Here is a 15,634-nt window from a genome sequence, read left to right on the forward strand (position 1 = left end):
GAACTTTCTGATAGTTTTTACAAGATTGTATTGTTATTTAGCATCTATCTTATTTCTCTTGATGTAAATTTTATCAAAATCAAAAGTTAATTAGAAAAAAGGTTTATTATCAAAAAAATAATTACTTAGGTCATCTAGTATTAATTAGTGCATGGTCGAATCAAAAATGTGGAGATCCGCAGAAGCACCAAAGTGGCAGTGGGCAGAGCACATTGTTCATGTAACCCACGGTTGGTGGGGTCGCAAGGTTCTTGAGTGGTGACCACAAGCTTGTGGACGTGGCGGGGGTAGGTCCTCCGCTAGGAGCACCTACGACATAGTCAAGGTCGCAGGAAATCGCTGGAAGCGAACAGTGCAAAATAGGTCATCTTGGCAATCTATTCTTTTATAACCTTCGCTATTGGGGGTCTCTTGTTCTCCCATATCCTTGGTGATCTTTATGGCCCTTGTAGTTGACATCTATCGGCTAAAAAGAAGTGGTGGTTGATAAAAGTTGTGTTTGTAAGAGTGGGATAACTTAAATAATGATTCATTTTATTCCATATAATTTTATTATACTATTAACAATAAAATCTTAATTTACACCATTGAAATGAAATATTGCTATGGCACTATCTATGTTACCATTAAAAGTTTTGGACATAGCTAGAGATTCCTGTCGGTTTAAAGTTATAATATACAACTAGTAAGTTTCATATAATTAAAAGAAAACACGAGGGATCTGTCTTTATGTAATGCATAAAAAAAGTTATCTAATCAATAAATTTTAAAATAGAACATCAGCACTAAAATTATATTTAATTGTAACTGTAAAATTATAATAATTTACATAATTAAAAACAAAATAATTATTTATTAAAATTTGGTTTAACACTATTTCGATTTTTATTCAATACATTTATGATCCCTTTACAATTAAAAAATACATTAAGACTTTATTTGACTAAAAATATCACAATTGTATGTTACAATGTGAAGAGAAAATATTAAGTTTCATGATGAGTTTTAGCGGCGTGGACGAGTTGTTATTTGTGCAGGTGGGGGTATAGACAACTGTGGTGGAATTGGAGTGAACAGTGGGGTTGACAACGCAGCCGGTAATGGAGCAGGCGTAGAATTCGGCGGGTAGTGGCCGTGTGTACGTCTGTGGTTGTGTAATGCTGTACCCTGAAAAGTAAGACACAATGACTTTTAATTATCTTCAGACACGCATTTTTTCCCCCTGTCGGTGACTTTAGTTATTCTGCGGTTCTTCTCATTTCTAAGCCGACCTAGCAGCGAAACTCATAGCATAGTTCTCTCCATTACTTTCTGGGTGACCATGAGCTTTGTTAAAAGGCCCACCATAAGCAACAACATCTCAGATACATAAGTAATAATTAAATTTTAGTAACAACGTAAAAAGATTTTTAACTCAAGTAAAATATTGTATTTAGTAGAAAGCTGCTATTATAGACAGCTTACAATACATGCTTAATGCATTTTATTCAATAATGTGTGGCTACTTTGACATTAAGTTGTCCTCATAATAAATCAATGTCTCGGAAGAGTTGTTTTGATTTATTTATTTAAAAAAAAAATCACCTGTATAAAGCGGTCGCCACATATCTCGCAAATGTAGGGCTTATCCCCCGTATGTCTCCTTACATGGAGATTAAGATCGTTGCTTTGGGAAAAGGCCTTCTCGCAGTACGGACATTTGTATGGACGGTGACCAGTATGTACTCTCATATGTCTGGATAGCTTATTGCTGCGAGAAAATCCTGTAACATAAGCACATTGTACAGTGAATTTAAAATAGTTTTTATGTACAAATATAATCATAAGATCAGCCATAGGAAGTACTTTATTCAAGATAAGCTTCTTCCATAGTTTTCATTTTACATTAATCAACAGCAAATGAAAAAAATACATTCCATTTCTAAACTTTTACATGTATAACCAATCACCCTGTATAATAGGAATTGCGTTTGACAACTATATGTTTATAGTTCAACAATTATTTAAATAAATATTAAATGTGTGATGTGTATACAGTATATATATACAGTCCTAATTAAATTTGAGCTAGCTTTTAATGTGTACCTTTTCCACACACGCCGCAGATGTAAGGTTTTTCACCAGTATGAGACCGCCTGTGACATTGTAGGTCTGATGATCTTGGAAATCCTGTTAACATAGTATTCGATTTAGCATAAACAATTTAACTATAAGTTTTTTAGCAAGAAAATTGGAGAACAAACAAACGTATGAATTATGTAGAATACTTCAGATTAAATACGTAACTTGATATATTATAGACAACTTAAAGTGCCAGTACCAAAGACAGTTTTCTTGTTAATTTCCTTAGTTATATCATTGATAATTTTAATTAGTGATCCTATGTTAAGTATGAGCCGGCCTAGTTCGAAATTTCAATTTTCATGACCAAAGATCATCATATATATATATATTAGGTGCCCACTGCAAAGTATAGGCCACCCGCAAAGATCGCCAGCTCGTGATTACAATGCCACAACCTTAGGGTTTCATCAGACAAACGGTTGTAAAAGCGATGTGGTCCGCCCATTGCCGCTTGAGACTAGAAATTCTCCGAGCTACATCGGCGACATTAGTTCTTCTGCCTCTTCTCATTTCTGATTCGACTCATAGCGAAAGTTTGAGCATAGCCCCCTCCATTGCTATTTGGGTGATTTTGAGTCGTCTTAAAAGTCTCTGATCCCTAAGTCATCATTGGCAGCACATAAAGGTCAAAGGCCTATGCATTTAGACATTGCAATATTCTGGAAGAAAATATGTTTCGCAGTTTCCAGAACGCTGCCATCCTGGGTTCGGCAAGCAATCTTTCTTGAAGTTGTACTTATCAAACTGGACGGTTTGTCATAGGTATATATAATCGTCTACAACTTCAAGCGCAGCACCTCCGACAATTACTTAAGTAGCCACGATATAGACGTTAGACATCAACTTTGTCTTGTCTTTGGAGGTTTTACCAAGATCATCAAGCAGTATATCTGTTGGTGTTTACCTAATACAATGTATTGTTTCTTTTTAGCGACAAAATTTTCACGGAGACATAATGTAAAAGTATTCATAGTTGTCCAAAAAAGAGTTACCAATATATAGAGTTACAAATTATATAAGCTCTTATACCTTTATCGCAGAAATCACATTTGTAAGGCTTCTCGCCAGTATGTCTCCGCATGTGAACGATGAGGTTAGAAGAATTGGTGAAACTTCGGCCGCAGTAGAGGCAGAGACAGGCACCAGAGGCAGCGCCCCCACTGGCGCTTCCATGCACCCGCATATGCGACCTATATGCAAAATCACATATCTTAATTCAGTTAAAATCGGTACTTATTTGTTTTGAGAATGATTTATACTCATTAATATATGAAATATGTGAAAATGTTTAGTAAAGAAATCACTATGCCTGTAGAGAGCTATATTGAGATCATTTCGAGATTGAAACCCTCTAGGACGCATTTTAAGTTTAAGGATGTCATTATACAGGGGCACAATTTAAATTTACTTTCTATGAAAGTGAACTCTTCTAATATTTTTATCATCATTTTCATTAAAAATTGGAATTACTAGATACGAAAAAAAATCTTATTATTGTATTAAGACTTTTTTTGTACCCCATAGACAATAAATAGAGAAAAACAATAAACAGCGATCTTTACCAGATAACCTTTGGATGGAGTTGAGAGATATGAAGAGACAAGAGATTTTAATAGAATAAGGGCAGTGGTAGATCAGCGATAGAGAAGACTCATCATAGGTCAATCATAGGTCGCGGGTTCGATTCACTCGATGCAATATTACATAATTCACACTTTGTGCACTAATTATATTGGATTGTCACTGCTCACAAACAAGTTTCCAGAGGATAGGCAAAAGCGTTTTTAATACCACACTGCACTCCCCATAAAATTCTGTGCAGGAAGTCTACGCTCTGCAGTGAGCATCTACGGGCTGAAACGAAGGCCTAATGAAGTTATTTTTTATCACAAAATGTTTGAAAAAAAGCTGTAGATTAAAAAAAAAAGATTTTCCTGACAAATGAGGCTTTAAACTAAATTCATCGCCTTTTAAAGCTTTTAGATTTATTTCCAATCTCTTTGTATAAAAGGTACAATATTAGAGCAATATCAAGATAAAATATTATAATAGTGTTGTATTAATGATTGAACTTATGATGTATTTCCAAAGGCACTGCACCTTAAGTTGTCGCTCCTATGAAAGCGCTTCTTGCATATGTCGCATTCGTAAAACTTATCGTTTGATTTGTGATTCTTTGCATGCCTCGCCAGCAGATCCTTCCTATATAATCAAAGAATACAAACATTACATTTAAAACTAATTTAAACTTTAAAATCAACAAATTCGTAGGGACAAAATCAAATATTTTAGCATCAATTTGTAAACTGATTATATATATTGTAATAAATGTTTATATTTTGTAAATTAATATAAAATATTCACTACATATCACAATACGATCGCCAAACTGCCAAGCGTGGCGATTATGGTATATCTCCTACATCTTTGGGGAGATCTAGGTCTTGCAGTGGGCCTATATGAGCTGGAACAAAAACTCACAAATACATTTTCATATTCCCTCCATAATTATTAATTCACAAATACATGATGCAAATATTTAGTTTAAGTAATAATTAAGTAAATATGGATTATTAACTAATAAGATACAATGTATATGAACATTATATTGAAAAAAAAAAATATTACAACTTTTGATTACTAATAGTTTCTGTTGGAAGGCCTTACTTGCATTTATGTAACATATCACATTTTTGTAATAATTGAACTTGTGTGTTCCCTCGAAATCTTTGGCTTGTTCCGTTAATTTTTAGTTAGATTGGGAGCATATCTCTTAGGCAAACACTTTGTAACCAGATAGTAGTGTCTTCATTAGAGGACATTCGTTTGGACTGTCTTGACCTACGTTTAGCAAGAATATTGAAAAGTGCGTCTAGATTTGAACAGTTGAGGTTTGACAAGCTACCATTTCATCTACATTTTAGTAACAGTAAGAAGAAACTGCCCAATATGCGCCTATACGTGGAACCACCTCAATGTCCTCGAATATGATGTATCTGGCTGTCGTGAGCAATTATATATTCCAGGATGGACTACATCATTAGTGGCGCCACCTATCAAGTGATGAGACGTTTTGCATACCTGAAGAAGCATCTGTTGCAGGTGTCGCATTGGTATCTCTGGCCATCAGTTACTTCGCGAGCGACAAACTTCACGGAAACGCTCTGACCGGCGTGGCTGTGTAGTATGTGCTTGTTGAGTGACACCTCATGTGCGAACCGTTGCCCACAGCTCGTGCACTCGTGGGCTCGCTCAACACTCGCGCACTTGCTGCGGTGCCGACTCGCCGACTTCACTGTTGCAAACAGCTGCAAAATACACCAGGCAATGTGATGTTGAGAGTTTATCTTTAATCTTAAAACTAATGACATTTTTAAACGGTGCTTTACTGACAATGATACAAGGCTTCCCAAGAATTGTAAATACGAATTTCTTAAATGTAACATACAGTAGCAATTTCACAGGCTATTCTGAAATACTATGTTTATTATTATATGCAATGGGTTTATTACATAAGATTTTATCAACATCATTGTTTAAGACATAGGACGTGCACCGCTGTAAAAATGCCTTCGCTTTTCTTTTTCTTTTCAGTCGATTGACGCAAAGCGTAGACCTCCCAATTGTTCTTGAGGCTTCATAGCCCATTATAAGCGACCACGTCTCGGATCTGTATGTCATTACTATAACCTACCACCTACCACCACTACTACCACCTTGTGGGTGCATGTCCTATACTGCGTTTGTTCGCTCCGTGATTTACACAACCAGAACCTAGAAGCCTTGTGGTCTACCTACTGCTAATTAAAATTGCCAATTTGTTGGGCATACTTTCGCCTCATTCCAGATTCGATCTTTTACATAAATATCTAGCATAAGTGTTTGAAAATTCTATTAAATATATATTAAATAAAGAATAAAATATATTTATGCCAGATTACGAATTAATTCGAGAATCTTTGGAGGATTCCTATTGTTAATAGAAGAAAATATTATAATTATTGTACAAAAATGGCCACGATGGACAGTCCTGCGCTGTCCACCTAGGGGAAGCTTACTCACACAGTCTTTAACGGTTCGTGGTCGCCATTAGACAATACTTTCGGCACCAATGGCCGTTGGCTGCTTGAACGATGTGTCCCGCCTACTGCCACTTCAGACGATTATTCTTCGAGCTATATATATACATATATATATATATATACACACATACTGTTTGTGTTATATATATATATATACACACATACTGTTTGTGTTATATATATATATATATATATATATATATATATATCTAAAAGAGTTTCATTTTGAACTCTATTGTTATTTTATGAAATAAAAGTGGTCACTATAAATGACCCCATGTGTATATGCAACTCACTATGTAGCCTTCAAACTGGAGAAAATTAGCTCTCAAGCGTACAAAATCTGTACTGGGTATTTTATGTAAAGAAAATCATTCACACTAACACACCTTGTTACAAAGAGCACATCGGAGAGAAAGCTCGGGATGGAGAGCGTCTACATGATCAGCCAAGGCAGCTGGCGTGGCTAGAAGAGCGCTGCAAGCACCACAAGCCTGCCAAGATGTACACGCTTCCTGAAAAAATTACAATATATATTTTATACCGGTTGATTATTGTATGGTGGCTGTCAATGAATGTATGGTGCACCCTATTCAAAAAGGTAATGTTTCAGAAAAATAATAAATAGTGTTAATGACAATAAATTGAAACTAATAATTGTTTACTATGTACTAACAAAAACAATTTAAAGTTATTTACACATTCCAATTAAAAAATTACCATATTTTAGAACAGAAAATTATACACTTTACATGCGGTTTAAAAATAGGTATAGAAGCTTAAATGGTTTTTCGTGGCAAAGGAACATTCCATATTTTACATATTATCTTCCCCTTTTTTCCAGATAGTCAAAATCTTTAATAATTTTTTTTCTATATACATATATATAGTATCACCAAAATCTTACCGGATTGTTACTTAAATCCAACAATTGATGTAATGATGTTTCAATCATAAATTCATCTTGTTCATTCTTACTCGGCAGAACGATAGGTGGGTCATTCTGAAAATAGAAATGAAAATTTACAAAAGCAACAACACAAAAGTAAACAGAAATAAAAATACCTCTTGCAAATGGCTCCCTTGAGTTTTATCCTCTATGCACAGATGTATATCAAAGTAGTTTTTCTTCAAATACATTTTCTTACATATAACACAGCACAACACTTTTGTTTCTGAAAGTGATATATTTACATTAAGGCTATGGTATCAGAACATAGTACATGTATCTTGTGTAGTGGTAGCGATAGAGAAGACAGATTGCATGGAGTGTTTATGTTAAGTTTATTTGTGTGTTTGAATAATGATTCCATTTATATATAGCATAAAGTATGTAGTACATATTATGGAATATATATCGTATCTAATTTAAAGGTGGTATATAAAAGAAAATAGCCCTGTTCACATTTTTTTTTTTTTTTTTTTATATTTAAAAGACATTTTTATACTTTTTAGTAAGAGTATCAAGTGGCACTGAAAGGGTCTAGTGAAAAAATCTAGGTGTTAAAAATATCTGGCATGTGTAAAAAAGAAGACTTACTTAAAATATATATAGTTATTAATTTAATAAAAGTGTAATTTAAAATATAGTGTTCAATGTTATGCTTTTTGGTACACAACATTGTTAATTTATTTTCTGGTGTGTAAATAAATAATGTTTATGCTTTTAGAACAGGGAACTCATGACATAGAATAGACATAAACACTCCCTTTGCAATTTATTTATATGCATTGAAAATGCAAGTCATGCAAAGCAAGGTTTATCAAGATTCCTGTAAGAACCTTTTACAAAAGAGCAGAAGTCTTATAAAATAATATTACCGATTTACGTAAAATCATTTGGCGTGACCAGAGAAAATAGGGAACAATTTTATACATATATATATATTTCTCATATGTATGTTTAACATTTTAAGACGTTCACAGAACATTAAGTGATATACTGCTTGTAATTATGCAGAGCTACAGAAAGTTTCGAAATAAAACATTATGAAAACCATTCGTTGGCTTTGATCTTCGGAATTGAAATGATACTTTTTTAAAGACTGGTTTTAATTACTTTGTTCTTCACATTTAAATAAAATAATATTTACAAATAGGTACTTGAGTTTATTGATATTATGTTCACAGATATTTCAAAAAGAAACCTTCGATTGACATACAAACCACAGAAGTAAAATTTATGTCAAAAGACAAACCCCCTATTTTTCCAAATGTTAATAAACATTTATTCATTTTTTTACATTAATGCATTTGAATTTGAATATTTTAACATAAGTCAGTTATTATAGCAAAACCAAATTAACCCATATTCTCTAATGGATCTAAATTTTCATGCTGTTAATTTAAAATGTTTATAAAAACGAAATGTTAGCAAAACAAAGCCTTTTAACTACACTTTTGTACCACTCTCCTGATCAAGTTTTTTAGGAACTTGAAAGATAATTTTACTTTATCCGGACAAAGTATTTGTCGTTATTGAAGCACAAACCTTTGTGTTCCGCCATATGTGTAACTAATTCCTCTTTGGTTTTAAATTTCTCCTTACAAAACGAACAGCTCAATCTCTTCACGGGAACAGTCTTTAAATAATATCCATTTTCTGAGAGTTTGTTTAATATTGTCTGCAAAGAAAACATATTGAAATTAAAAAAAAATATATGATTAAATATATGTTGAAATTTGCTTAAGAAAAGTTCCCATAATAATTATAAAATGATACGTGTCAAAATTAAAGAAATTGCAATAAATACACAAATTACCTCATTAAGAAAAAACTAAGCAAAATTAAGTTAAACTGTGTTGTTCACATGTAATAAACATTCATAGTATATATAAATTAATAAATGATTACGATATAATTTATACATTTATAAGTAAACTTAATTTTAAAAGAATAAATTCTTTAAAAATAGTATGAAAAACATATACTAATCACGTCAATTTATAATACAATATTTATTTGTTTGTATAATCCTTCACAAAATTCAATTTGACAGTATACCTAATGTAAAAAAAAAACAAAATTGCACCCACTATATTTTTCAATATACAGCTAATTAATTTAAAGCTAATTTATTAAATATTTTTGACCCTAATTACACGACTGGTTGAGTGGCATATGCGCGGGAGGCCCTTAACCCATAACCTCTTTTAAGATAATGAAGATTGAGGGCTCTCTGAGGAGATTTAGCTCAGTCTGCTAAATACTGCTATTTCACAGTTGGGTTTATTTTAAATAAAAACAGACTTATTATTGTCCCAAGTAATACTTACATCTGTAACCATTTTCTTGGGTCGGCCTCTTTTCTTTGGACCCATAATCTCAGCATGACTGTCCCACATGTGTTTAGTAAGGCCATCAGAGTCCACATAGCATGTACCGCACAACGGACAGAATGTGCTACTGTTATATTCATATTCAACTGTAGAAAAATAAAGGAAGTCTTTACTTCTGTTTTACACCATCTATTTCTAATACTCCTCTACAAGCCAGCAGATACCCGTGGGGAAAGAGACCATAACCCACAAGATAAGTCAAAAGTAAAAATAATTTCAAAATTTAAATATTTATTTTAGGATTTCAGAATCAGAACTAAAGATACACATAACTAATATATTCGCTATAGATGTTAGAAATTTACATACTAGGTTTAACAGTTGTTAAGCAATGATACAGTAATGGGAGAGGAATTGTGAACAAAAAAACAAAGAATAAAAAGTTTTTGAGCTGGATGTAGCCTATTTTAGATTACAGATTTATATTAAATCATTTTAAGGAAAAAATGTTTTTTAAGCTTTTGGAATTAAAGGCTTATTCGTATTATTTCTACTACAGTATTCCATGGTATATATAAAACATATTCAAACAATAAAAATCATAGGTGAAATTATACATAGCAGAGTAAAACATCATATAATTTTTAAGTGTCAATGTCATATTGCTTAGCAAATTATCTAAATTTGAGATTAAAATATCAATTTTATAATCATATTCTCTACATTGCACATGCTCATTAGTTGAAGAAACATTAAGGAAACTCTGACGAGTGATCACTTATCTAAACCATCATCAATCACAAGCAAAGAAGGAAAACATCTTGAAGAAACCAGCATATATCACAACAAAAATTCTAAATGTATATGATCTATATTGTAGGCCATACTAATTCTTAGAGAAAATTTTCGCAATGCTGTATTTAAAAAACCTAATGGAAAGTGGTAGTAAATGGTAGTAAGAACATGTACAGAATGATTGGTTATAGTTGCAAAGGGTGAATGTAAAGCTCATTTGTTGTCGATTGATTTATGGTACACCCTTTCTATAAAGTTGAGGCAGAAAGGGTCACGAGCACAAGCCGGTAGACGTAAGGTAGGCCAGAGCCCCACCAGGTGATGACATAATCAAGATAGCGGGACGTCACTGGATGCGGGCAGCGCGGGACCAGCCTTTGTGGTGATCTCTGGGAGAGGAATATGCCTTAAAGTGGGCGTCGATCAACTGACAGAATGAATTAATGACACCCTACCCTATTCAAAAATCAATGGTTTCTAAAACTATGATAAGGTAGTGAAAATTGTTGTAGTAAAAATATTATTGTGTACTATTAGTCTCTAAAGCCTTTGTGCTGCTAAAAGTTTTAGAGTTATCACTATATAGGCAAGATGAATAATAGGAAGGATGAAAATAACAGCTTTAAAGCTTTTACAAATATACAAATGAATCTCTATTTGGTCAAACCATGCATTACACAAGAAGAACATTATATTCATTAGTCTTTTTTGTAAGTTTTATTATTCTTTGTAAAAGATTCTTTTAGAAAATAAAATACAATTTTCAGTGTCGTTTACTTTTGCAATGTCGATAAATAAATCGCAAGGGCATTTGTATACATAAATAAATCGCAAGAGCAGTGATTGTTTATATCAATATTGAAAGTCTAATCAAATGAGATGTTTGTCCATATGAACAGTTATTATATATGAAAATTATTTTTAACCTTTAATACACTTTTCCTTTATCTGTTCTTGAGAATTGTCTGAATCAATGTCTGGGTTACAATTTTTAGCCTCAAGAGAGTTGTCCATGCTCATTTCATTTTTAACATCTGAAATGATAAAAGTCCAAGTTAAAGCAGATTTATATGTGATCGTTGTTTCATCCTATAGACGCCCACTGTAAAGCATAAGTCTCACCCAAAAATACCTATGGGGATATACCAGAATGACCACTTGTGGCAGGCGGGATGGCAATCGCAGTGTGGTATTATGGTATTCAGAGGATGCTAATGCCCATCCTCTGGAAACATGTCTATGAGCTTAAAGTGATTACATTAGTTCATAATGTGCCACCTTTTGAGAAAAACTAAAAAGAACCTTGGTGGAGTCAGAAATGTTTTTGTTAATGATTTTATAAACAATTTTTTTTCCATTAAAATTGAGACAATTAATTTAATTTTCACCATGAATGTACTCTGAAATAGAGTAATACGTCTTATTATAATTAGATAAATAAATGGCCTCCCTGGGCGGCAATTTGTTATAAGATTGTATACTTGACCTAAAAATTAATGAGACACTAAGAAGTTAGGCATTTTAAATTCTTGCACAATAAAATTTTTAAGGCTCTTAAATTAGAGAATTCAGTTATTTGTTGGGTATGAAATTATAGACAAATTAAATAAGTAATATTTTAGAATTATTTTTACTGTCTCTTCTTGTAAGCAGGAAGCAAGTCTACTTTGGTACCTTGCTTGTCCACTCACGTGCTATCATAATTTATATCAAAAGTGCTTTCTATAAAAGTAAACAATTCACTTTAAATAAATATGTACATTTAAAAGTACTTAATACAAAATTATAACAATATGTGTTTATAATAAATTATGTGCTTATAAAATGTAAAAATATTTTTTTATCTACTAAGAGTTAATAATTCTTTTACCCATATCAGAAAATCCATTGTTAGGAATAGGTAAATCCAAGTTGTATTCCAAGTCAATGTATTCCTCATTGTCGTCTTGCGGATAATTCTCTAATTTCACATCAATATCTTGATTTGTCTGTAATAGTGAAAATATTCCTAATAAGTTATTATGCAGTATTACTTATGTTTTAACATATAAACAAGTTAAGATGGTTAATAAAGAAAGAATAAAATTAAGACATTTGAATGTCAAATGCATTAAAGGGAATATATGGAGAGTTAGTTTGCGCTAGAAGCGGAGAAATGACAAAGTGGTTAATTGAAAAATTTTGTCAATTGTTAAAATGAATTTAAATATGTAATTAAATACATGTGGAGGATTCAACCGCATGTATTTAATTTTTCACATCGTTTTTTATATTTCTTGGTTTCAACCTTGTTATAAAAAATACTAGTTGGGAAATTTACTCAACTTTAAAAATATATGATAGATTAGCATTAATGGGCACTATCAGGATATAAAACTATAACAATGGAGTTGTGTCCTATATTAGTAGGATTTTAGGATATTAAGCTCTGATACTCTCTATATATCAGGGTAACTAGAAAGTAATGTCGGTTTCCTAAGTTAAATGACTACATTTTTAACAAGTTTTTATTTCTCATCAACAATATATTCATCTTTGTTATCAACAACTTTTTGCCATTTTGTACACAAATTTACAATGCTGGAGCAGTAAAAATCAATTGGTTTTTCTGTAAAACATGTTGACAGAAATGACATTACATTCTGGTCTAATATATAGATTTAAAAAATGTGACTCATTTCTCTTAAGCTCTGTATATTTTCAATCTTAACATTGAGATATACCTTTTACACAATTTACAATAATGTTTATAAAAAGAATGTTTTAACTTAGTTTTTTCCCATCACTAATATAATTTTCACATATTTTCAATGGTACTCACATACCATCCGCAGTACACATTCTTCTGTTTTAAATGTTATATTCAAGTAGTAATAATGCAGAAGACAGTGTCCTTCCAGCAGAAAAACTTCGCCTCATCCAATTGATACTAAAGAAAATAAAAAATAATAATATTCACCTCAGACAGTAATGATTTATCTGATACAAGAAAAGCCTTTTCTTTTTTAAATATACCATGAAGAGCCACATCTGCTTCCTGAGATTTCCGTTTAAATTCATATGCATTGGCAGCTTTGTCTTTACATTCTTGACAGATTTTAGTAGGCAGTCCATCACTTTTGTCGATCTGGAATTTAATTTTCATTACTTTAATATTTCAGTACAGTTTAGTCATAACTGGTTCATTAATCCAAAATTAAACTGTTAGCTTTAAAAGATAGTCTAAAACACAAAAAGTAATCAAAAATAGATTATTGTTAATATCAACAAAAGATCTTAACAAGAACTGAAAAAATATTGAAGTACAAAGAGAGCACATAAAGTGTAATAATCACAAGCCAGTAGACACGCAATGGGTAAGCCCCGCACTAGATGGATCAACAACAGCCAAGGTTACATTTAGTCGCTGGGCAAGTATATCAACCAGCAATCTTATTGTCATTGACAATCTTATAATCGCTGCAGTGAACATTTATCACAATTGCCTTCTTACCTCGTCAACCTCCCACATAAATGTTAGTAAAAAATTTTGTATGTGGGAAATAATCACAGTTAACATAGTAGTAAGTATAAACATAGTTCTTACATTTTTTTCTGTGTTAAATAACTATTATTCTCACATTTTTTTGACTTCTTCCTTTTATATTTATTCATGCGGTCCCTAACTTTTGTAACTAGATATAAACTTAGCACAGAAGTCAGGGGACTGAACAAACTGTGATAAAAAATTATTTAAGCATTATGTATTAACAAAAGTAGGCCTCTGTCTCCCATGAAGTGGTGCTTTTTCATCACATTTTTATCACAGGTAATAAAACCTATGACGTATCTAACTAACTTTGTAAATAAATACATATTACGATACTCCCTTTTAAAGTTTTTTACTGAAAGTCGCTGAGTCGTTCTCTATTTAGTAACATTAATATCACTAACCTTAACACCTGTTATTGAAGATATTACATCGTTCAACGTCGTTGCATCAAAAAATATGTCGAAGATTGGAAACAATTCTGTCTCTTTTGCTAAGCAAGTTCGACAAAGTTCTTCGATTTTTATTTCAATCTTTTTTCTCGATGAAGCCATATTCGTGACATGTAATCAAAGTATATTTCTTGTTGCTGTAATTCTCAATTAATTAGAGAAATCTATAATATGTAAGGAATTCAAATATTTCCATTAGCACAAGTTTATGGTTTCTTGTTCAATATAAACAAAATATTCTTCAAACTATCACTTAACAACTGCATTATTAATATTTGTTTATTTCTGTTCAAAGACTATGATGAACAAACCATAGACTAATAAGTTTGCTTCATAATGTAAAATATGTAAAAGTTATATTAAGATACAGCCTCTCTTTTAGTATTTTAAAATTTTGGAAAAAAGTGAATTAATAAAAATATCTAACAAGTGGAAAAATTTATAAGTTTTAATGATTTTGCGTAAATCTGTGCTCTGCCTAATACAAAATTACAGACTTTTTGGTTTCTCATCTTTTCTTAATTCTCTCATTATTTATCAATAGATTTCATGTTTTATGAATCTTATAATGATTTATATTATTTTTATCATCGATTAAGTTCTAATATAAATAGAAAAAATAATAGTTAAATTGACTGTTAACCATTTAATAAATTATGTACCCATTTTACTTTATAATTATTACATTTTACTATTTAACCAAGTGATTAAATCATCATCATCTACTTTATGTAATATTCCACAATGTCTTGTTACCGGTAATGACTTATGGAATAGAAATATGCTCTCCCACTTTGGGCTCCATTGGCAAGTTTATGTTCGTTCAACGAGCCATGGAGGTCCTCAAATATGACTATGCTCGGATCGATGCTCGAGATTTTTCTACGAGTTTTGAAGACCAATGAAAGTAACCGACGTAAGCCAGCGGAATGGCTAGTGGAAGTGGCAATGAGCAGGCCACATAGTGAACCTAAATGTTCTGAAGTAGAGACCACGGACCAGAAAGCGCTGCGTAGGATGTCCACCTATATGGTGAACAATTGACCTTGTTAAGCTTGCTAACCGATGTTATAGGAAATCTGTGGGTGAAACTAATGTCCAGCAATGGACGTGTTACGGTAGAAATGATGATGATGAATTAAAAGTAAATATAATACGGATACATCTTTTTCGCCAACGAATAATCCACAATTTTGCTAATATCTGTCAACAGTATATCAAATACATTAAATATAATACCTTATCACAGAATGATTAGCTCGAAGAGAGTTTTTTTAAATTATATATAATTTTATGAAGGAAACCCTGTAAGTGACACAAACCGCTCACAAATTTTCTAGCTGTAGCCTTTTTAGCCAGCGCCTTTTTAACCG

The 15,634-nt window shown here is 32.0% G+C and overlaps 1 protein-coding gene across 1 annotated transcript; it reads right to left on the reverse strand.

Moving 5' to 3' along the window:
* Positions 1 to 532: 532 nt before the first annotated feature.
* On the reverse strand, positions 533 to 14,511 carry LOC137918743 (zinc finger protein ZFP2-like). Its single transcript, XM_068761632.1, has 15 exons — positions 14,214 to 14,511; positions 13,240 to 13,407; positions 12,151 to 12,268; positions 11,207 to 11,314; positions 9,483 to 9,631; positions 8,698 to 8,830; positions 7,272 to 7,381; positions 7,114 to 7,209; positions 6,596 to 6,721; positions 5,206 to 5,432; positions 4,225 to 4,326; positions 3,154 to 3,314; positions 2,086 to 2,169; positions 1,585 to 1,763; positions 533 to 1,167 (listed from the first exon to the last, which is right to left on the reverse strand). Exons 1-15 carry the CDS (start codon positions 14,361 to 14,363, stop codon positions 1,006 to 1,008), a joined length of 2,073 nt encoding a protein of 690 aa, XP_068617733.1. The 5' UTR covers positions 14,364 to 14,511; the 3' UTR covers positions 533 to 1,005.
* Between the last annotated feature and the right edge of the window lie 1,123 nt (positions 14,512 to 15,634).

This window comes from Battus philenor, unplaced genomic scaffold (assembly GCF_028537555.1).
Source record: "Battus philenor isolate CCGP_79_NKW_IND1 unplaced genomic scaffold, ilBatPhil1.0.hap1 SCAF_1, whole genome shotgun sequence".
In the NCBI taxonomy this organism is placed as follows: domain Eukaryota; kingdom Metazoa; phylum Arthropoda; class Insecta; order Lepidoptera; family Papilionidae; genus Battus; species Battus philenor.

Excerpts from the sequence above, each read along its gene's own strand:
- LOC137918743 (XM_068761632.1), bottom strand. The coding sequence starts at position 14,363 with ATGGCTTCATCGAGAAAAAAGATTGAAATAAAAATCGAAGAACTTTGT. Across the intron at positions 13,408-14,213 it reads CTTCAATAACAGGTGTTAAG|ATCGACAAAAGTGATGGACT; the intron begins GTTAGTGATATT and ends ATTAAATTCCAG. Across the intron at positions 2,170-3,153 it reads ATGTGATTTCTGCGATAAAG|GATTTCCAAGATCATCAGAC; the intron begins GTATAAGAGCTT and ends CTATGTTAACAG.